The 20,006-nt window shown below is 47.9% G+C and overlaps 1 protein-coding gene across 2 annotated transcripts in view; it reads left to right on the forward strand.

Annotated features, from left to right (window-relative positions):
• The window catches only part of SYT17 (synaptotagmin 17), a 74,895-nt gene extending 55,700 nt beyond the window's left edge, over positions 1–19,195 (forward strand). For both annotated transcript variants that reach the window (XM_036098959.2, XM_036098958.2), the window contains exon 8: positions 18,923–19,195. In XM_036098959.2, the coding sequence (XP_035954852.1) occupies positions 18,923–19,119 (197 nt within the window). In that variant the 3' untranslated portion in view covers positions 19,120–19,195. The remainder of the gene's footprint in view (positions 1–18,922) is intronic.
• The last annotated feature ends 811 nt before the right edge of the window (positions 19,196–20,006 follow it).

Consider the following 20,006-nt stretch of genomic DNA (forward strand, 5'->3'; position numbering starts at 1 on the left):
CTAGATATGCAGGGTCCCCGTGCCCATGCAGCTTCAATAATTCACGAGAATGACTCAACAGGACTCAGGAAGGTGCTCCTTAGAACTATAGTTTTATGATGGCAAAGGATGCAAATTAAAATCAGCCCAGGAAAGAGACACACAGGGCAGAGTCCAGAAGGGGTCCGGACGTGGGGCTTCCTGTCATTTTGTCCCCATGGAGTCACGGACGGTGTTACCTCCTCTTGCTCACTACGTGTGCAGTATGCACAGAATCTTGCCAACGCGGGGAGCTCACTGAGCCTGTGGTGTCCAGAGTTTTTAACGGGGCTCGATCCCATACTCTCTGGGAGCTGACCATCAGCCTCCAGCACCCTCCTGGAGGTCCAGCTAATACCTCTAGTCATTGGTTTCTCTAGGGGACCCCAAAGCTGTCACCGTAAATCACATTGTCCGTGGCTAGAGCCCTCAGGCGAACAAAGACACCTCTGCCGGATATTCCACGAGCCTGGAGATCACCTCCTAGGAGCCAAGGGCGTAGACCAAGATCTCTCTTTGGATAAGATGAGTTCTTCACTACGCAGGAAGTAGCTGGTCACTGATGCCAAGTCATCCAGCTGGTGAGTGGTTGGGCCAGGCTTCCAACCCAAGCTGTTTGGTTCCAAAGTCTTCCTCGCTCTTAACCTCTACACTTTGATGAGCATATGCATCTCCTGGGGATCTTGTCAAAATGTGGATTCTGAGTCAGTAAGTCTGGGAGAGACCTGAGCGTCTGTATTTCTAATAAGCTCTGGGTAACACTTACACTGGAGTCTGAAGACCACACTTTGAATAGCAAGAAGATACTTCATCTCTTCTCCCATGTTACCCCAATATGTCCAGAGCACAGAAGGCAGTGTGAGTTTGGAAAAATAGCACAGGGCAGGTTGAGTAGAGCCTGTAGGATTAGAAGCTATATATATATATTTTTCCTAAGTGCATTGAAAAGCCTTTGGAGGGTTTTGACCAGGGAAGTGCTATGATCACGTTTTAAAGTATCCCTCCACCTGTTGAATGAAGAATAAAAGCGTTGTCAGAAGACAAGAGGGGAAGCCAGGAGAGCATCTGGGAGGCTGCAGCGCTGGTCTAAGGGAGAGGGGATGGTGGCTTGGACCAGGGAGGTGGCAGAATGGTTTCAAAGAAGTAACTCGTGGATATAATGTAAGAAGCACAGTCAACAGAAAGTGCTCATGGATTAGATGTAAGGGACAGTTCTCTGTGGTGGCAAGCGACTTAACTCCTCTGAATGAGGATTTCCTCATCTGTAGATTTCAGCCCCCTAACTCCTAGGGTGTTGTGGGGACAAAAGGAAATGATCGATATAATGTGCTTAGCACAGCTTGGCCCTTAGTGAGGGCTCGGTGGGTTATGGCCTTGAACCTGGATGTGGGCCGAGGTGGAACTCCAGCCAAGCGGTCAGGAGGTGGGAGCAGACCCCTGCCACCCCGGGGCTCTCCTGGCGGAGCACAGAGCCCGCGGTGGCACCCCCGCCTCATCTTTCCTCCAGAGAGCTCCTCGAGCTGCCAAAGTCCATCCACCCAGGCGGTAAAACTTGGCTAGATCTTAAGCGTTCATTTTGGGCTCCGGTGGCAGCCTTTAAAGACCAGGCCAGCTGCCAGGGCTCCTGGGGAGTTTTACTTCATTTGCATGGTTGTTTAATGATTTTGGTGCCTTTAGATGGAGCCTCACTCCAGGCACATCCCCGTGGGGGAAAGCTTCAGGGGGCTGGGGATTTATCCAACCACACGTATCCCTACAGAGCCCTAGCTAGGGGTGGGAAAGGGGAGCCAGTGAAGGTCAGGTTCAGCTTTGCCTTGGGCCACCGTGTTGGCGAGAAACAGCTGGGCTCAGCAGCCAAGTCCAGTACCTGGTGGCTGCAAGATGAAGGCTGGCGCATGGAAGAGATCAGAAACCAAGAATATCCTTTCCAGACCGCCCTTCTGTCCCTTGCCTTCTCTTGACTGCTCCAACCCAGAGCTGCCAGTCAGCGGGAGAAGGCTTAACCTTTGAAAGGTTAGGGACTGTGGGGCATGGGCTGAGTGTCATTTCTCTCCCTACATCTCAGGAAACCTTGTGAAAATAACTTGGGCTTAAAAGTCCGAGAACCAGGTCCAAAAGAGCTTGGTTGCTGAATCATCTCGAGCAGGAACCTTTCATCTCATTGAGCCTGCATTTTCTGTCTGTTGGACGCATTTAAGGTCTACCTTGAGGTGGCTCATTCTGTCTCTAACAATGACAAACAGACGCATCGGCAGCACTTCCTGTGTGCCAGGCGCTGCGCCAAGGGTTTCGCATGAATTAACTCACTGAATCCTCATAGCAGCACTATGATGTAGGAATTACCATCGTTTTATGAATGGGGAAACTGAGGCTGTGCTAGGAGAAGTAGCATGCCCCAGGTCCCGGGGTCAGGATTCAGAGTCAGGTGGTCTGGGTCCAGAGTCTGGGCTCTCGGTCATTGAGATACACAGCCTCGAATATTTATCAAGCCCCTACTTTGTTGAAGTGCTGTGCCTAGTTGCTGGAGAAATAGCAGAGAGGCAGAAATAATTAATCCTTCCCTGATGCTGGCATGCTAGTTGGGGTGAGACAAATCAACACCTAAAGAATAACAGAGTACAGTGACAGGGGCTAGAGCATCACTTTAAACTGGGTAATACAAGCTGAGAAAGGGCCGGCTGTGCAAAGATCAGGGAGAGGAACGTTCTAGGCAGAGGAATTGGCAAGTGCAAAGGCCCTGGGGCCAGAATGAGCAAGAAGGTGAAAGTGGCAGGAGTGTAGTTAATGAGGGGAGTGAATTACATGTGAGGTCAGAGCAATAAGTAGGGGTCATGGTAAGCTCAGATGACAAGTATCTATTGAACACCTACTGTGTGCCTAAGCCTGTTAGGCACTGGGGAAACTAGGGAGCACGACAGATGTGGCTTCTGCTTTCACAAAGGAGTGAGACGATATGTGTGCGGGGATACTTAGCACATAGCAGATGCTCAGTGGGTGTAATTTTCTCTTTCCCTGTGTGTAAGTTGATGTGAAAACTGCTCCCCTGGGTTTCTTCCCAGCCCCCAACCCCCACACTAAAGCAGGATGTAGTTGGCTTATAATGGCAATCATTTCTAGAGACGGTCTTAGGCGAGGGCATTATTCGCCCACAAGCAGGTGGGTGAAGAATAAGCAGGGTGGGCAGAGGGGTCAGCCTTCGCTCTCTGTGTGGTGCCCCACACTGGCCAGGGGAGGCAGGGTCTTTGGGGCTTAACTCAAGGCCACTTTCTTTGTGATCCTGAGTTACAGAGCAGGCCCAGGAAGAGTCTGGGCCATAGTTCTCATTATGTGTTTGCTTTTAGGTTTTTTAAGATTTTTTTTTTTAGGGGAACCTGGGTGGCTCAGTCGGTTAAGCGTCTGCCTTCGGCTCAGGTCATGATCCCGGGGTCCTGGGATCGAGCCCCACATCAGGCTCCCTGCTCAGTGGGGAGTCTGCTTCTCCCTCCCCTCTGCCTGCCACTCTGCCTACTTGTGCTCTCTATCTCTCTGTCAAATAAATAAAGAAAATCTTTAAAAAAAAAAAAAAAAAAGGTGGTTTGGTTTTTTTTAGAGATTTTTATTCGTTTATTTGAGAGAGAGAGAGCGCAAGAGAGAGTGAGAGAGAGCACAAGTGGGGTGAGGGGCAGAGGGAGAAGGCTCCCCACTGAGCAAGGAGCCCGATGCAGGACTCGATTCCAGGACCCTGGGATTATGACCTGAGCCGAAGGCAGACGCTTAACTGACTGAGCCACCCAGGCGCCCCTGCTTTTAGGTTTTATTCTGCTTAATTTTATTGAGGCTGGAAAAGCAAAAGAAAGACAGCCTATGGATGATTTGTGGGTGGGATCCTCTTCCTTTCTTGTTCAAGGTCACCTTGGCCTCTCAGTGGTGTCTTTGGTAAGGAAGGTCCAGGACACTTAGGAGATGCATGGACAGCTGTGTGATAAAATAAGGGTCCCCAGCCTTACTACAAGAAGTTTCCCTAAAGCCTCAGTATGTCCCTAAGGCATTTGAGGACTGGGGCAAATCATTCTTTCCCAGGTTATTGAGTGTGACTCAGAAAAGAAGGCACAGAAGGGGTAATGGGAAGGGCAGGAATTCAGTAGCTCTTCTTCCCACTCGTAATAAGAGGCAACCTTCGTCAGGCTTAGTAAGTTCCAGGCACAGTCCCAAGGACTCTCTCAGTGGATCCTCACAACAACTAAACGAGGGAGGTACCAGTGTTATGCCCATTTTACAGAGGATGAAACTGAAGCCCAGGTGCCTTGCTAAAAGTTCCTGTGTTAGCTGAGGTCAAGGAAGGCTGCTGGAGTAAATCAGCCATGCTGGTTTCTGGTTTACTGGAGTCGAAGCCGATCTCTTGCTCGCACGCCGGTGTTTGTGGGGCCTTTCACTAGTGGCCTTCCATGCAGGGATTCAGCGACCCAGGCCCCTTCCGTTTTGTGGCTCTGCCATCTTCTCGGGCCTTGGAGGGTTTCACCTCCAGCTGGTGGTTACGGGAGAGAGAGAGAGAGGGGCACAGAGAGAGAGGATTTTGTGGGAAGTTTTTATAGGCCGGGTCTGGAAGTTATGAATATCACTCCACTCCCACTCCGACCCTCTCGGCTACAACTCCCTGCAGGGGAGACTGGGACTGTAGTCCAGCTGCTTGTCCAGGAAGAAAAGGCTTTGGTGAGCTCACAGCCATCTCGGCCATAGGTACCCAAGGGGGCACATAAAAGCCAGCCTGGGCCCTGAACAAGCTTGCTTCTCTGCTGCCTCCCCAAGCACCTGCTGCCCCTGAGTTCGCCGTGAGCGTCAGCCTGGGGGGATCCCATCTCACCGAATCCCAGGCTCGGGGACTTCCACCTAATAAGAGCGGTCCTCGCAGTGAATTCACCACATAACCTTTTAGCTGCCAAGTGCTGGGCAGCTACTGACGTAGAGAAGGAGTTAGACCCGTGGTTCTCGGCTGGGCTGATGTTGTCCCCCAGCAGACATTGGGCGGTGTCTGGAAGCGTTTGTGGTTGTCACAACTCCAGGGGTGCTGTTGGCATCTAGTAGGTGGAGGTCAGGGATGCTGCTCACATCCCACAGTGCATGGACCAGCCCCCCTGGTGGCGACCACCCTGAGCTCGAGCAGTGGGCTCTGCTGGTCTCGGAGTTTGCGGGGCGGGGCGGGGTGGGGGGGAGCCTCTGTGAAGGGCTCAGAGCCAGTTTGCTCCAGTCATGTGCCTGTGGGAGGCATGTTTATTCTCCCGATGGCATTTTAACCTCTCAGCACTTCTTGTGGTTTTTCTTTGGCTGCCTGAGCATGAAGAATTCAGGGGCAGAAACCCGAGTGCATTTGTGCTCATCTGTGTAGATTTTTCAAATGGCTTCCCTGCTTCCATAAAGATTTGGGCAGACAGAAGCATCCTGCTTGGCACACGAGCCCGTCTCCCAGGTGGTGTGACCTGGACAGATGGACTGCCGCCTGGCTCCGCAGGAGAGGGGGTGGGGAGCCCTCTCAGGAAGAGGAGCAGAGTATTTTTAAATCTGGTCTCTGCTCCTCCCCACCTTGTGGCTTATGGGTGCCTGTCACCTGCATGGGGTGACACCAAGGGTTTACAAGGGAAAAGGGGTTCTGGTGGCTTCTCAGTGTTGTTATGATAAGGAATATATGTTTATACACATATATACATATGTATATACACGTATATATAGTGCAACTGTACAGGAGAGAGTAGAATAAAAAGTAAAAATCCCTAATTCTCCCTACTTAAAGGTAATTAGTCCTCACAAGCCTTCTTTCTAGGACCATATACACTTCTGTGTACGTGAATGTGTGCACGTATGTACGTGTATACGGGAGCAGATGTACACGAGTGTGTGCGGTGTCTCCATCCGCTATTGTTCGTATCCAGAATAGATAGGCTTTTCTGCGACTTGGTCTTTTCACATAATAGATCTTGGACATTTTTCCATACTAGCATGTTTATATATATATATATATATATATATATATATATATATATATATATGCATGCAAACCAGGCACTGTGGATACAATAGTGAACAAATTAGACAAAAATCCTGGTTTCATCAGATGACTACTTGAATGTGGGAAGACAGGTAGTAAACAAAGCAAGTAACCATATGAGGGCCATGTAGAGATGAAGTTCAGTGCTAAGGAAGAAACAGAAGGAAGGAAAGAGAATAGTGAGGGATGGGGGGAGGATTGCGATTTTTTCCAAGGTGGCCAGGGAAGGCCTATGGAGAAGGTGACATTTGAGCCAAGACGGGAAAGAGGTCAGAGATGGACCACGTGGATATGGATGGGGGAAGAGCGTTGCAGCCAAAAAGAATACCAAGTGCAAAAGCTCTTACGTGGAAGGGAGTGAGAGCAGGGAGATCAGTGTGGCTGACATGGAGTGCAGATTTCCCCTAATTATTTTTAATGACCGCATGATATTTCATTAAGTCCAGGAGTTGAAGAATTTATTTAATTAGTCCCCTGTTGGTAACACTGGGATTCATTCCAGGGGTTTTTTTGCAGTTAGGAACATTACTGGGGTGGGCACCCTCAACATGTCTCCGCAGATGTGTCCAAATGTACCGTGAGCTAAAAATCCAGCAGTGGGCTTGCTCCGCCAAAGCATATATGTTTGTCCATTTGGATAGCTGTTGTCAAAATGTGCAATCCGGGGATGCCTGGGTGGCTCAGTTGGTTAAGCGTCCGACTCTTGATTTCGGCTCAGGTCATGATCTCAGGGTCCTGGGATCAAGCCCCACATCAGGCTTCCTGCGCAGCAGGGAGTCTGCTTGTCTCCTTCTCCTTCTGCCCCTCCCCCACTCTCTCTCTAAAATAAATACATAAATAATTTTTTAAAATTTGCAATCCCAAAAAAAGAAAGTGGCAAAATTTTTACTCTTTTGTGTCTTCTTGCAGTATGCAATTGAAACAGATGACTTTGACAAATGCTTTTATGCCTTTGTGGCCCACGGAGGCCTCAACTCCTGCCCCCCCCCCCAACAAAAGGACTCTGGCAAGGCTGAAATAGGCAAGCTTTGAAAATTATGAAGTGCTGAACAACTATGAGGTGATATTTTTTACCTTTAAAAAGCATTTTGATTTTTAATTCTGTATTATATAATACTCCAAATATATGGGGGAAAAAATCACAGGCAGTCATGGACCCCCCACCCAGATCTGTCTCAGATTAGTTTTTCATCTCAGTTGGCATAGGCAAAGCGGTTCCACATGGGTCACTGGCTTCAAAAACCCAGGGTGTGCAGTTATTTCATTTTGAAAGGAAATGAGTGAAAATGTGATAAATGGACTTGATCAAGATGTAAAACTTTCGCTCTTTGAAAGACATAGTTAAGAAAATAAAAGAGTAAGGCACACCCCAGAGGAATTTTTTGCAAATGGACTTGATCAAGATGTAAAACTTTTGCTCTTTGAAAGACATAGTTAAGGGGCGCCTGGGTGGCTCAGTCGTTAGGTGTCTGCCTTCGGCTCAGGTCATGATCCCAGGGTCCTGGGGTCGAGCCCCGCATCGGGCTCCCTGCTCGGTGGGAGGCCTGCTTCTCCCTCTGCTCTGCCTCCCTCTCTCTCTCTCTGTCTCTCGTGAATAAATAAATAAAATCTTTAAAAAAAAAAAAGACATAGTTAAGAAAATAAAAGAGTAAGGCACACCCCAGAGGAATTTTTTGCAAAACCTATCCAACAAAGAGCCTGTATCCAGAATATATAAAGAACTCCAGTAACTCAGTAACAAGACCGCTATGAAAGTAAAACAATTGAGTTTGTGTTTGTTTTTTATGATCTCAACATTTTATGGAGGACCTTTAAAAAAAATTGGAAGACTTACTCAGTCAACACCCGTATTCCCACCACCTAGATTTTGCACTGTATATTTTGCTGTTTGCTTTACCACACATCTATCTATCCCTCTATTTATCTCAGTTCATTTTTTTCATGCATTTCGAGATCAGTTGCAAACATTAGTCCCATTCGTTTGTTTTTTAAAGTTGACTTTTTGTTGAAGTTTAGCATACAGAAAATCATTACATAGGCATGATCGATGAAACCATTGGCTGTTGGTGATTAATAAGTCAGTCTCCTGCCCCTCTCCTCTCTCTGGAGGCTGGGGGGTTGGGATGGACTGAAAGGTCCACCCTCTAATCATGCCTTGGTCTTCCTGGCAGCCAACCCCCTTCCTGAAACTATCTGGAGACCTCTGTCACCAGCCATCTCATTAGTATACCAGAAGACACTCGTCACTTGAAGATTCCAAGGGTCTTAGAAGCTCTTGGGTCATGAACCCGGGACGAAGACCAAATATTATAACACAAGATGCTCTTATCACCGCTATCACTTAGGAAATTACAAGGGTTTTAGGAGCTCTGTGTCAGGAAGTGGGGGCAGAGACTAAATATATTTTTATTATGTCATTTTCATGGCTATTCATTTGCATATAGTCTGTGGCTTCTTTCTGCTACAATGGCAGAGAAGTTGGGACAGAGACTATAGGGGGCCCCTTGAAGCCTAAAGTCTTTACTGTCTGGCTCTTTATGGTGAAAGTCTGCCCATCCTTGCACTAAAGTAACACCTCTGGGCTCTCTTTTATTCATCTTATTTTTATATTTTTTTAAGATTTTATTTATTTGAGAGAGAGAAAGCGCATGAACAGGGGGGAAGGGCAGAGGGAGAGGGAGAAGCAGGCTCCCTGCTGAGCAAGGAGCCCGATGCGGGACTCGATCCCAGGACCCTGAGATCATGACCTGAGCTGAAGGCAGACGCTTAACGGACTGAGCCACCCAGGCGCCCCTATTCATTTTATTATTTGCTTTATTCTCTGTTATCTTGTATTTACTTGCCCAGGGAAGAATTGACTTATCTGACTGGGAACCTGGTGGGTTTTCATCTGAAGGTCCATGGTCTTCTGCTGGATGGGATTAAGGTGTTAAAGATCTCCCAGCCCTCCTCTTCTCTCTGGACCTACCTGCCCACAACAGGGAGGGAGCATTCTCTGTAGCTCCTTCAGTGAGCCTGCTGGTCAGGCTTGCCCCTGCCAAGACGAGGCCTGCACTGTGTTTGGTCAGAGAAGTTTAATTCCAGGAGAGCAAATAGGGTCTGGCCCCTTTCTATAATCCAGCTAAGCTACCAATCCAACTGATACTTTGTTCTGCATCTAGCACAGTGTACCTAACCTGACCCCATGAGAATCCCCTGGGGAGCATGTGAAAAACACTGGCACCCAGTCCCCCACCCCCCAAACCCATCGACAGCATCTCTTGGGCTGAGGTCTGGGCACTAGGATTTTTTTAAAAGCCTTCTGAGGGATTCACATGTTTGTGATATTTCTCCTTTGTTTTCCCAATTGTTTCTCAATTATTTCAGAAGACAGAGAGGGGGAAGATTTGGTTAGTTATCCCCCTGAAGCTTCTAACAGGTGTCTTGCAACTAGCTCTGAAGCCGGTTTGTAGTGAACATTTCCTCCAGAGCAATGCCAGCATCTCTAAGACATGTGTACAAGGATGATCCTCTTTCAGATACATACATTTTGGTTGTTCGTGTAAAAACAAGCACATTACGTTATCATCACACTTTTAAATGCTTCCTCCTAGACGGTGTGATTCAGACCTGAAAGTGATGCTTCAACCCATATGTCATCTTTATAAACGCAGGCTCCACATGGCTCCGTTTCCACACAGAGGAGTAAAGAAATGGTCCAGCCGTGGTCCAAAGGAATTTCAAAAGGAATTTTAATCTTTTTTTTTTTTTTTTTTTTAACACTCTCTATTTTTTTTTTTTAAAGATTTTATTTATTTATTTGAGAGAGAGAGAATGAGAGAGAGCACATGAGAAGGGGGAGGGTCAGACGGAGAAGCAGACTCCCTGCTGAGCAGGGAGCCCGATGTGGGACTCGATCCCGGGACTCCAGGATCATGACCTGAGCCGAAGGCAGTCGCTTAACCAACTGAGCCACCCAGGCGCCCCAAAAGGAATTTCATCTTGACTCCTGTGTCTTGAGGAAGGAGGAAGAGACCTAATCCGTAAGCCATGAAGATAGTCCTCAAAGACCTCTGCCTCCACTCCCCAGTTTCTGGTGGTGGATTAATGAAGGGAAACCCCAGGTCACATGCTTTTCCCTTAAGGCAGTGTTTCTCAGCCTCAGTGCCTGTGGACATTTTGGGCCAGTAGATCCTTTATTTTGAGGTTGTCCTGAGTACAGTAGGATGTTTAGCAGCGTCTCCTCTCCAGTGGTGACAATCCAAATGTCTCCTAACATTGGCAAATTTGGGGACCAAAATGGGCCCAGCTGAGAACCACTGCATTGAAGGAATTGAACAACTCACTTTAAGCCAGTATTTCCTATAGACCTGGCCAAAAGGGGTCTCTACTCTAGGCCTTGTGCTTTCGGTGGGGTGAGAGGTCAGAAGGCAAGCCCAAGGAGTCAAGGTCACGTGCCCACCCCGTGCTCAGGCCTCTGTCCAGGCCCTCCTCAGGAAAGCAGGCCGTGATGGTGGTGTGTGACCTCTAGACCCAAGAGATAATGATAGACTTACCTTGTAAATAGACATGTGGATCAAATCATTTAGTGTAACCGAGAATCCATAGAATGGGGGCTGACACGTAATAAGCACTATATAAGGGTTAGGTGCTAGTATTATATTTTTCATATCAATAGTCTGGAGACATAAGACGGCTTCCTTGTTTGCTGCCCACCTGCAGAAGAGGCCATTCAGATGTTGGAGGCAAATGTGACCCCCCTGGGCCCTACAGAGATGATGGGACAGGCTCCAACATGGCACCTTCGTGAGGGGACTCTCGATGCCCCTTGCCCTATAGGCCAGCTTGAGGGCCTCACTCCCCTTCAAACACACATGCATGCACTGTATTTCCGCTCCGAATCTTGTTTTTGTCCTGTAGCGGGGTCAGTGGAAGGGGGAATGGGTGAGACTTTTCTGAGACAAGAGAAGGAAAAGCGTTGCTGGGCTGAGTGTCCATCCCTGCTGTGCCACGTGCCGGCCCTGTGACCTTGGGCGCTCCACCTCCGAGCCCCTGTGAGCCTCTCATTCTCCGTCTGCCGAAGGATATAAGTAGTGCCTTCCCTAACAGGACTGTGGTGTGGATTGAGTCAAAAAATGTATATAAACTACTTCTCTCAGTGCCTAGCATACAGGACTCAGGATTTGGTATTGCGGTGGGGTTTTTTTCCTTTTTTTAGAGAGTGAGAGAGAGCGTGTGCATGTGTGTGTACTTGTGCAAGGAGGGGTGGCGGGGGAGGGGCAGGGAGAGAGGGAAAGAGAGAATCTTAAGCAGACTCTGCGCCCAGCGCAGAGCCCAGTCTCACAACCCTGAGATCATGACCTGCGCCGAAATCAAGAGTCGGACCCTTAACCGACTGAGCCACCCAGGCGCCCTGGTATTGCTGATTTTTAATTACAATAATCCTGTTATCTAAACTGTCATTTTGACCATTGGAAGGAAAAACATCTGAGCAGCTGCTATGAATCACAAAATGAAACCTCACTCTTAAGTCGTGGATGAAACTTCTTAGAACCAAAGAAATGTTAGAGTTGAAGACGGCCTTAAAACCTACATAAACCCACCCACTGTATAAATGGGAAAACTGAGGCCCAGGCAAAGGATATGATTTACCTTGTTTTGAAGAAACACCTGAAACAGCTTCTAGCTTTCAGAGAGAAGAAGAAAAAAGAGGGAATGCTATAGCTTGAGGAAGTTTTGCAAAAGTTGACGAGAGAATGGGTACCACCTTTGTTGGGATGTGTCAGGGCTGGCCTCTGGAGAGCGGGGGACAGGAGGAAAAGGGACAAGGAGATTGCTTTGGGGCTTCTCTGAGGGTTGGGATAACTCCTGAACATCCAGACAAAGTGTGGGGATCCCTCCGCGCTGAGGAATTAGGGAGGACTGGGAAACAGCCCAGGATGGGTTTTGCTGGCTTCATGTTTTTTTTTTTTTTTTTTTTTTTATAGAAATGTGGGAATACTGCAACTGAGTACCCAAGAGGTAGACTGTGGGGCCTGTGATGAGGTGGGGTTCTGACCATGACCTGGGGCACCCCTGCACTGTGCTATCAGCCTCGAAGGGGCATGTGGGGGTATCACCTTGGAACCAAACGTGCAAAATGGGGAGCTGTCGAGATTTTTTTTTTTTTCCTTTTAATTTGCAGTGTTTATGACACCCACATGCTAAGTCATCCAGCTTCCCTTCCAGACCGGCTGCCTTGGCAAACTAAATTAGCACCCCAAAGAGTTTAGCTCTTGCGGGGAAGAACAGATTCATTTTCACAGCAAATATCAACATGTGAAAGCCTCAGCTTTGTGCCTGACTCACTCAGGGCACCTAGGTTTTGACTGGAGCAGTGAGCAATCTGCCTGTACCTCCCTGGGCCTCTGCCCCCCGAGCCGTAAAATGGGCCAGTGATAGCAACTGTCTTAGAGCAGTGGTTCTCCAGGGAGAAGGGTTAGATGATGCTCCTAGGGGATGTACGGCGATGTCTGGAGATAACTTTGGGTTGTCACAGCTCGGGAGGGGACAGCTAGTGGCATCTTCCAGAGATGCTCCTCAACATCTTACGCTGCTCAGAACAGCCCGGCAACAGAGAATGATCTGGCTCCAAACGTCAGTAGTGCTCAAGGTGAGAAACCTGACTCTAGAGGGTTGATACGGAGATTTAGCAAGTTAATCCACATGATGTGCTTAGCCCTGGGCCATACATATAGTAGGTGCTTAATAAAGCTGTGTTACTCTCCACGCTTCTTCAAAGCCTGGTCCCTGAGCCTCTCATCGTGCTTTGGTTTTGCAAAGGGGTTTTGCTCACCTAACTTGCCATGGTGATTGGTGCCACAGAAGCAGACAGATATGTTGGTAATCCTTTAGAGATAAGTCGAGCCTAAAATTCCAGAAAGCGCAATATGCCAGGGATACCCATGCCCTGTCTGAGGGTGGAACTGGACTTTGGTGGCTCGCCTGTCTGCACAGGGGGCCATCCTCTGAGACTGTCGCATCAGGGCGCTTGAGATTCGTTAAGGCTACGGAGAGAACATGGTGTGACCAGTAACAGAGCGCCTTGCTGGCCAAGGTGGTTGCCCTACTCTGTAACCATTGGGGGGAGGGGCACTAAAGGGGTTTTGTGTGAGTAAATCTTCCACTGACTGCATGCCCTCCCCTTTGATGTTAAAAAAGGCTTTAAGTTTTTTACTGTGTTTGATAGAGAACTTGTCACACTCCCTTTGACCCATTAACCGGAACCCTGAGCTTTCTGACTGATTCAGTCATGACAATGAAAATAAATGATCATACGGTTGAATATACCTTTGGCTCTGTGAAGGAGTACGGGGTTGTTTGCCCCTTTACTAAATGGCCACATTCTACTGTACTTTTTGAAAGTTCTTGGGTGCTTGGGTGGCACACTCGGCTAAGTGTTTGACTTTTGATTTTGGCTCAGGTCGTATTCTCAAGGTCGTATTCTCAGGGTCGTGAGATCGAGCCCCACCCTGGGATGCACACTCAGCACAGACTCTGCTTGAGATCCTCTCTCTCCCTCTTCCTCTGACCCTCCCCCTGCCCTCTCTAAATAAATAAATAAACTCTTAAAAAAAGAGGAAGTTCTTACATCTGCTGGTAGTTGCAATCCACTAAATTAAGTTACTGCAGATGGGGACGCCTGGGTGGCTCGGTCGGTTAAGCGTCTGACTTCAGCTCAGGTCATGATCCCAGGGTCCTGGGGTCGAGCCCCACATCGGACTCCCCATGCCTGGCTCCCCACTCAGCAGGGAGTCTGCTTGTCCTTCTCCCTCTGCCCCTCCCCCCCACTTGTGCTCACTCTCTCTCTCTAATAAATCTTGGGAAAAAAATTAAAAAATTACTGCAGGTGGGGAAATCAGATGACCAAGTTTATTCAGAGTATGTCTAAATCCATGAAGAGTAAATAGGTTCTTAGAGAAAATGTGAGGAGCCCTCTCCATGGGTTTTGTGCACAAATTCTGAATCTTTTCTCACTGTTGCAACGCCTTTGTGCTACTCTCTGAATTGTATCGGTCGTTGGGAAGCCGCTTCCGAACGACTAGGGTACACGGTCCAGTAATACACTAGGGACTCGCAGTAGAATGAGTCCCCCGTAACAACCAGGAGGGATATTTGGGGATGCCTCGCGACAAAATGTCTAATTGTGATTGTTTCTAAGGAGGAGGAAAGTGGGGATCTAGTTACACAGAATTGGCTTCCTTTGCAGGGTTTTTGCTGCAAATACTTCAAGTTGTATCACCAACTAGCTCAGTGACTTGGTTTCCTTATCTGTAAAATGGAGGGCTTTGGGTATCTGGCCGTCTGTCTCTGAGCCCCTTTCTGGATTCTATAGATATCCAGTCTTAATTCCCCATTTCTCCCAACAACATGCTCCCTAGAATTTACAGTGATAGCAAATCTTGATATTCTCTCAGGCAGCTTTTATCATAGAAGTCATTAGTTTTCTTCAGCTCTGGCTTTGTTATAACTTGCATTTTAAATGTTCGATTTTTAAAAGACTGTTAAGATTGCCATAACTTTACCAAGTGATTTGCAAATGTCAAAGCCTGCCAATTAACTCAGATGGCCACAGCAGTGACTGCTTTCCACCAGAAAGGCTGAATCACTTAGGAGCACCTACCTTGCAAGGGCCAAGTGATTCAGCACACCAAGGAACTTTGCAAACTGGGAAAGGGAGCGTGGGATATTAGACTGCCTTTTAGTCTTCTTTGCCTTCTGGCGATTTAGATGTGGATTCTCTAATGGCAACTTTGTTTTGTTTTTTTCTTTTGTTTTCTTTCTTTGTTTTTTTAAGATTTTATTTATTTCACAGAGAGCAGGAGAGCACAAGGAGGGGGAGCAGCAGAGGGAGAGGGAGAAGCAGACTCCCTGCTGAGCAGGGAGCCTGACATGGGGCTTGATCCCAGGACCCTGGGATCATGACCTGAGCCAAAGGCAGTGGCTTAACCGACTGAGCCACCCAGGCGCCCCTGTTTTCTTTCCAAAACAATATGTACTGTAAGAAGTGCAAACCATACTTACATAATACAGAACGCAGAAAGTTCCCTGTCTCCCCCCCCCACCCCACCCCCGGAGAGAGCCACTCTCAACAGTTTGATGAAATTCCTCCAGATTGTTTTCTATTCTATATATTAACTTTTTTTTTTAACAAAAAAGAGATTGTGTTTACATATACTATTTTGCAACTTGCTTTTGTCTCCTAGCAATATGTCTTGGAGATGTTTCTATTTTATATATATAGGTCTATCTCATTTTACAGCAATGTTGGTTTCCATGACATTATTACATCAGAAATGATTTAATTAGTCTCCGCCAGTCTTTGTCTGGATGCTCCCCAAAGCTGATCCTAAGACAATGACTTGGGTTCAGATAGGCTACTAAGGAGGTGACCCCAGGAAGTACTGATAAGAGAGTGGAAAAGGGAGGCAAGCCAATCAGGGATATTTGATGCGTGGGTAACTGCAGCTTGGAAGATCCCCAAGACCATCAAGTTAAGTGATTCGCTGGAAGGACTCACAGACTTAGCAAAGCTATTATACTCATGGTTACAGTTTATTACAGAAAAAGGAAACAGACCAAAATCAGCAAAGGAAAGAGGCACACAGGGCAGAGTCCAGGCGAGAACAGATATGAGTTTCCAGTTGCCCTCTCCCAGTGGAGTTGTGAGGACAGCACTTCATTGTCCCAGGAATGATGTGGGGAGACACACACTCGAAAGGGCGCCAACCAGAAAAGTGCACGCAAGCCTTGGTGTCTGGGATATTGATCAGGCAATCAGTCCCGTAGGCGTCCAAGTGGCTGACCCTAGTCTCCAGCCCCTGCAGAGGTCAAACTGCTATTCACAGAGTGGCCCAAGGACTCGACCGTAAGTCATCGTTAGCATAGACTGGCGTGGCCCCGGCAGAGGGCTCCGGGTGCTTGAGAGCTGGGGGTAGCCTCTAGGGTGGGCTGGGGAGGTGGACAGGGCGCCACAGCCTCAGCTACACTTCTTCATGGACATTTTTTTGTTATTTACATTTTTCATTCTCACAATGTTCTATTCTAGAGCAGGAGTTGGCAAACTTTTCTATAAAGGACCAGATAGGAAATAGTTTCAGCTTTGTGGGCCACACAGTCTCTTCTGCAGCTATTCAGCTCTGCTTCTGTAGTGCGCTAGCAGTCACAGGCATTGTGTAAACAAATGGGTTTGACCGGGTTCCAATAAAACTTTATTTACAAAACACGGTGGCGGGCCCGATTTGGCTTAGAGGCTCTAATAACCCAGGTATTATCCAATATCCAATATCCAGAGAATATCCTTGTATGTATACCTTTGTCCATTTGTGCAGATAATTCTATGGGATAAATTCCTAGAAATAGAATTGCTGGATCACAAGTTACAACATTTTTGGGGCGCCTGGGCGGCTCAGTCATTAAGCGTCTGCCTTCGGCTCAGGTCATGATCCCAGGGTCCTGGGATCGAGCCCCGCATCGGGCTCCCCGCTCAGCGGGAAGCCTGCTTCTCCCTCTCCCACTCCCCCTGCTTGTGTTCTCTCTCTCGCTGTGTCTCTCTCTGTCAAATAAATAAAATAAAATAAAAACAAAAAAAAAACAAGTTAACAACATTTTTATTTCGAGTACACACTGTGAACCTCTCCTAAAAGTTGAACCAGCTTCCCCTTTCACAAGCAATACATGAGAGTGTTTGAGATTTCCTTTCTTAAAACCTTTTCCCAAGGGAAACCTACATTCATCTACTAGGATGTTTCTGCATTCTTGAGCTTTGGAGAGGTATAGGAGGATAGAACATTTTGCCCCCAAGGAAGAAAACCAAATAAAGCCTGAAATGGCCTCCTGATAGTATCTTGCTTTACCAAGGCCCACAGAGAAGGGGACTCTGGTAACTTGTTTTCATATGGTGAGATCAAACCTTACACTGCCCACTAGGCGTGGTTCAAAACAAACCTGAGTGTTACCTTTTCAAAAAAAAAAAACTTCAAGGGATGCCTGGGTAGCTCAGTCGGTTGAGTGTCTGCCTTCGGCCCAGGTCATGATCCCAGGATCCTGGGATCAAGTGCCGCATTGGGCTCCCTGCTCCGTGAGGAGCCTGCTTCTCCCTCCCCGTCTTCCTCTGCCTGCCGTTCTCCCTGCTTGTGCTCTCTCTCTCTGACAAATAAATAAATAAAATCTTTAAAAAAAAAAAAACTTCAAATGCCTCAGAGAGCTCCTTAGGTAATGTCCTTTATTAAGCAAAGATTCCTGCCCTAATTTTTCCCTTCTGTAAGGGATCTTCACGTAAACAAGATCCCCCTGTGTGTCCTGAACACTTTACCAAGTTACAAGAAATATACAGGGTCCAATTTTTGTCCACATTGCTGACAGGTACTGGACACTGGAGTGGTATTGGACTTGACTGGTGCAGGCTACCCTTGTTCACCCTGGGTCTTTTTGGTACTTAGACAATGGATGGGGTTTTGTTTTTGTTTTTCCACTTTTCTTTTTTTCTTCCCGTTCCGCGCACCCCCCCAATTTTTATCATTTAGAATTCTTGATGTGAACCCCACAGGGGAGAACGGAGGCTCATTAGCATTCAAGTTCTGTTTTTGGCTGCATATTTTAGCTGGTTTATTTGATAATCGGCATCCCTCCTGGGATCCAGCCCGCTTTTGCTCGGCTCATGCTGGGTGAATCTGTGATATTTCCCATTCTGCAGTCCTTCATTTATAACCCAGACGCAGCCTGCTTTCCCATTCGTGAGATGACATGCCCGGACTACCCACACACAGATAAAGAATTAGGCAGAACTTGGCTGGGAAGATAAATCAAGCTAACCATCTCATTAGGCTTGAAAGACACAAATTAAGCTTGCATTGGAATTAACAGAGAAGCCTTCCAAAGAGACACGCAGTACAACAAGGGGTAGAAGAAATTGCCATGGCCGTTTCTCTCAGGAAGCTTGCCTCCATTGCCTGGAACAGAGGAAACATAAAGCCTCTTTTATAAAAGCTCCACAGACAGAGATTTGGGATCAAAATAGCAGTATAACCTTCACTGAGTGCTTATCTAGGTACTGTGTGCTGAGACATTACACACGTTATCTCCTCAAAACCTCACAATGACAGATGAGGTAAAGCACTATCAAGATTCCTCTTTAACCTAGGAGGAAACTGAGTCTCAGAGAGATTCCTTCCCTTGTCTCGGGGTCCCAGAGCTAGCCTGATGGTCACCGAGGATATCTGGCCCATGGCCCACGGCTTAACCTAGCGGCTCTTCTCCAGCATGAACTGACCTTTCAGGGGACATTGGGCCCCGTCTGGAGACATTTTGGATTGTGACAGCTGGTGAGGGTGGTGCTCTTGGCGTCGAGTGCATAGAAGCCTGAGGTGCTGCTCAACATCCTGCACAGGACAGCCCCCATGACAAAGAACGTCAGCAGTGCCGCCATTGAGAAACCCCGGGTTAACTACTCAACCAGACTTCAGTGATGGCTGACTGTCCCCCTAGAACTACCCACCTATAGTGCTCTGTACACAGCGTGGTAGGGCAATGGCTGTGAGTTTAAAGTTGCGTATTATAGGGGACGCCGCTATCTGGCAGAAGGACCAGCCAGTGCGGAGGCCAGGAGGCGGGAACATGCCTGGCATGGTGAGGAACAGCCGGCCACCTGGTATACCTGGAGTGCGGGGACTCACGGGCAGATGAGATGAGGGAAGTGGGGCGTTCTTACCATTAAAAGAAACAGATGATGTCCCAAAAGCAAGGAGCCCGTGCCTGCAGTTGAGGAACGTGTAGACTAACAACCTCTGTCTTGTTCCCGTCTCCCTGTTCCGTTTCTCTCCTTCCTCCGACCTCCTCCCCGCCGCCCTCGCCCCTCTGGCTCCCTAGTGTTTGGCCACAACATGAAGAGCAGCAACGACTTCATCGGAAGGATTGTCATCGGCCAGTACTCTTCGGGCCCCTCCGAATCCAACCACTGGCGGCGAATGCTCAACACTCACCGCACGGCCGTAGAGCAGTGGCACAGCCTGAGGTCCCGGGCCGAGTGTGACCGCGTGTCTCCTGCCTCGCTGGAGGTGACCTGAGAGCTGTGGGAAAAGCAGCTTTCATTTGTTTAAAAAAAAAAAAAAAAAAGGAAGAAAATTTAAGACAGAAAGAAAACGTGTCACATGCCTATTACATCTACACAGCACGCACACACACACACTCAAATACACACACACACACACTAAATCCTCTCAGAACTGAGAGGAAGCTGACTATTGAACACAAAATGGTTGCCCTCAATGAGCAAAGCCTGAGAACTTTCTAGAAACCCCATCTATACGTCACGAGCTGAGTGGGCTCTGCTGTGAGACTTACTCGCAGTGCTTGCTCCTGTTGATACCCCTACCCCCAAATGCACTTTCAACCCTCAGGCCAGAGAAGGGGCCTCCCCAAGGGTGCCAGCCTCCACCGAGATGAAATTCTCCAAGAGCTTGGCCAGTGTGTGGGAGGCCCGACCCCCACACCCAAAAGGCACACCTGCTGATTGGGTGGCTTCTGAACGGGCTGCTGTTCCCTGGGGGGTTCTTCAGACCTGATACCTTCCCCCAAAAGTGTAAGTACTTTGTCTTCTCTTTAGTGGACGTGATAGATTAGACTATTTGGAGAAACCAAATGGCCTCAAAAAATATTCCAGTGTAAGAAACTTCCCTGGCTTAACTGAATTTGTCCTTGTGTTAGCTTATTCCTAAGGACCCCCTGTGGGGAATGTTTTCGTGTGTGCCCTCACAGGTGAACATGTGTGTGTCCCTGTGTGTCCTCCTGGTGAGCAAGGTGGTCGGCAGGACCTCAGTCCTGAGCACTCCCTTCTCTCTGCCCCTCCCAGTGAAATTTCACCCAGTGTCCTCCTGTCTGTCATGGCCCCACCTTCAGTAACAGCATGTGCGTATGTCAAGTAAATAAATGTGATAGAGCAAAAGTAACCTTT

The sequence above is a fragment of the Halichoerus grypus genome, chromosome 6 (assembly GCF_964656455.1).
Source record: "Halichoerus grypus chromosome 6, mHalGry1.hap1.1, whole genome shotgun sequence".
In the NCBI taxonomy this organism is placed as follows: Eukaryota; Metazoa; Chordata; class Mammalia; order Carnivora; family Phocidae; genus Halichoerus; species Halichoerus grypus.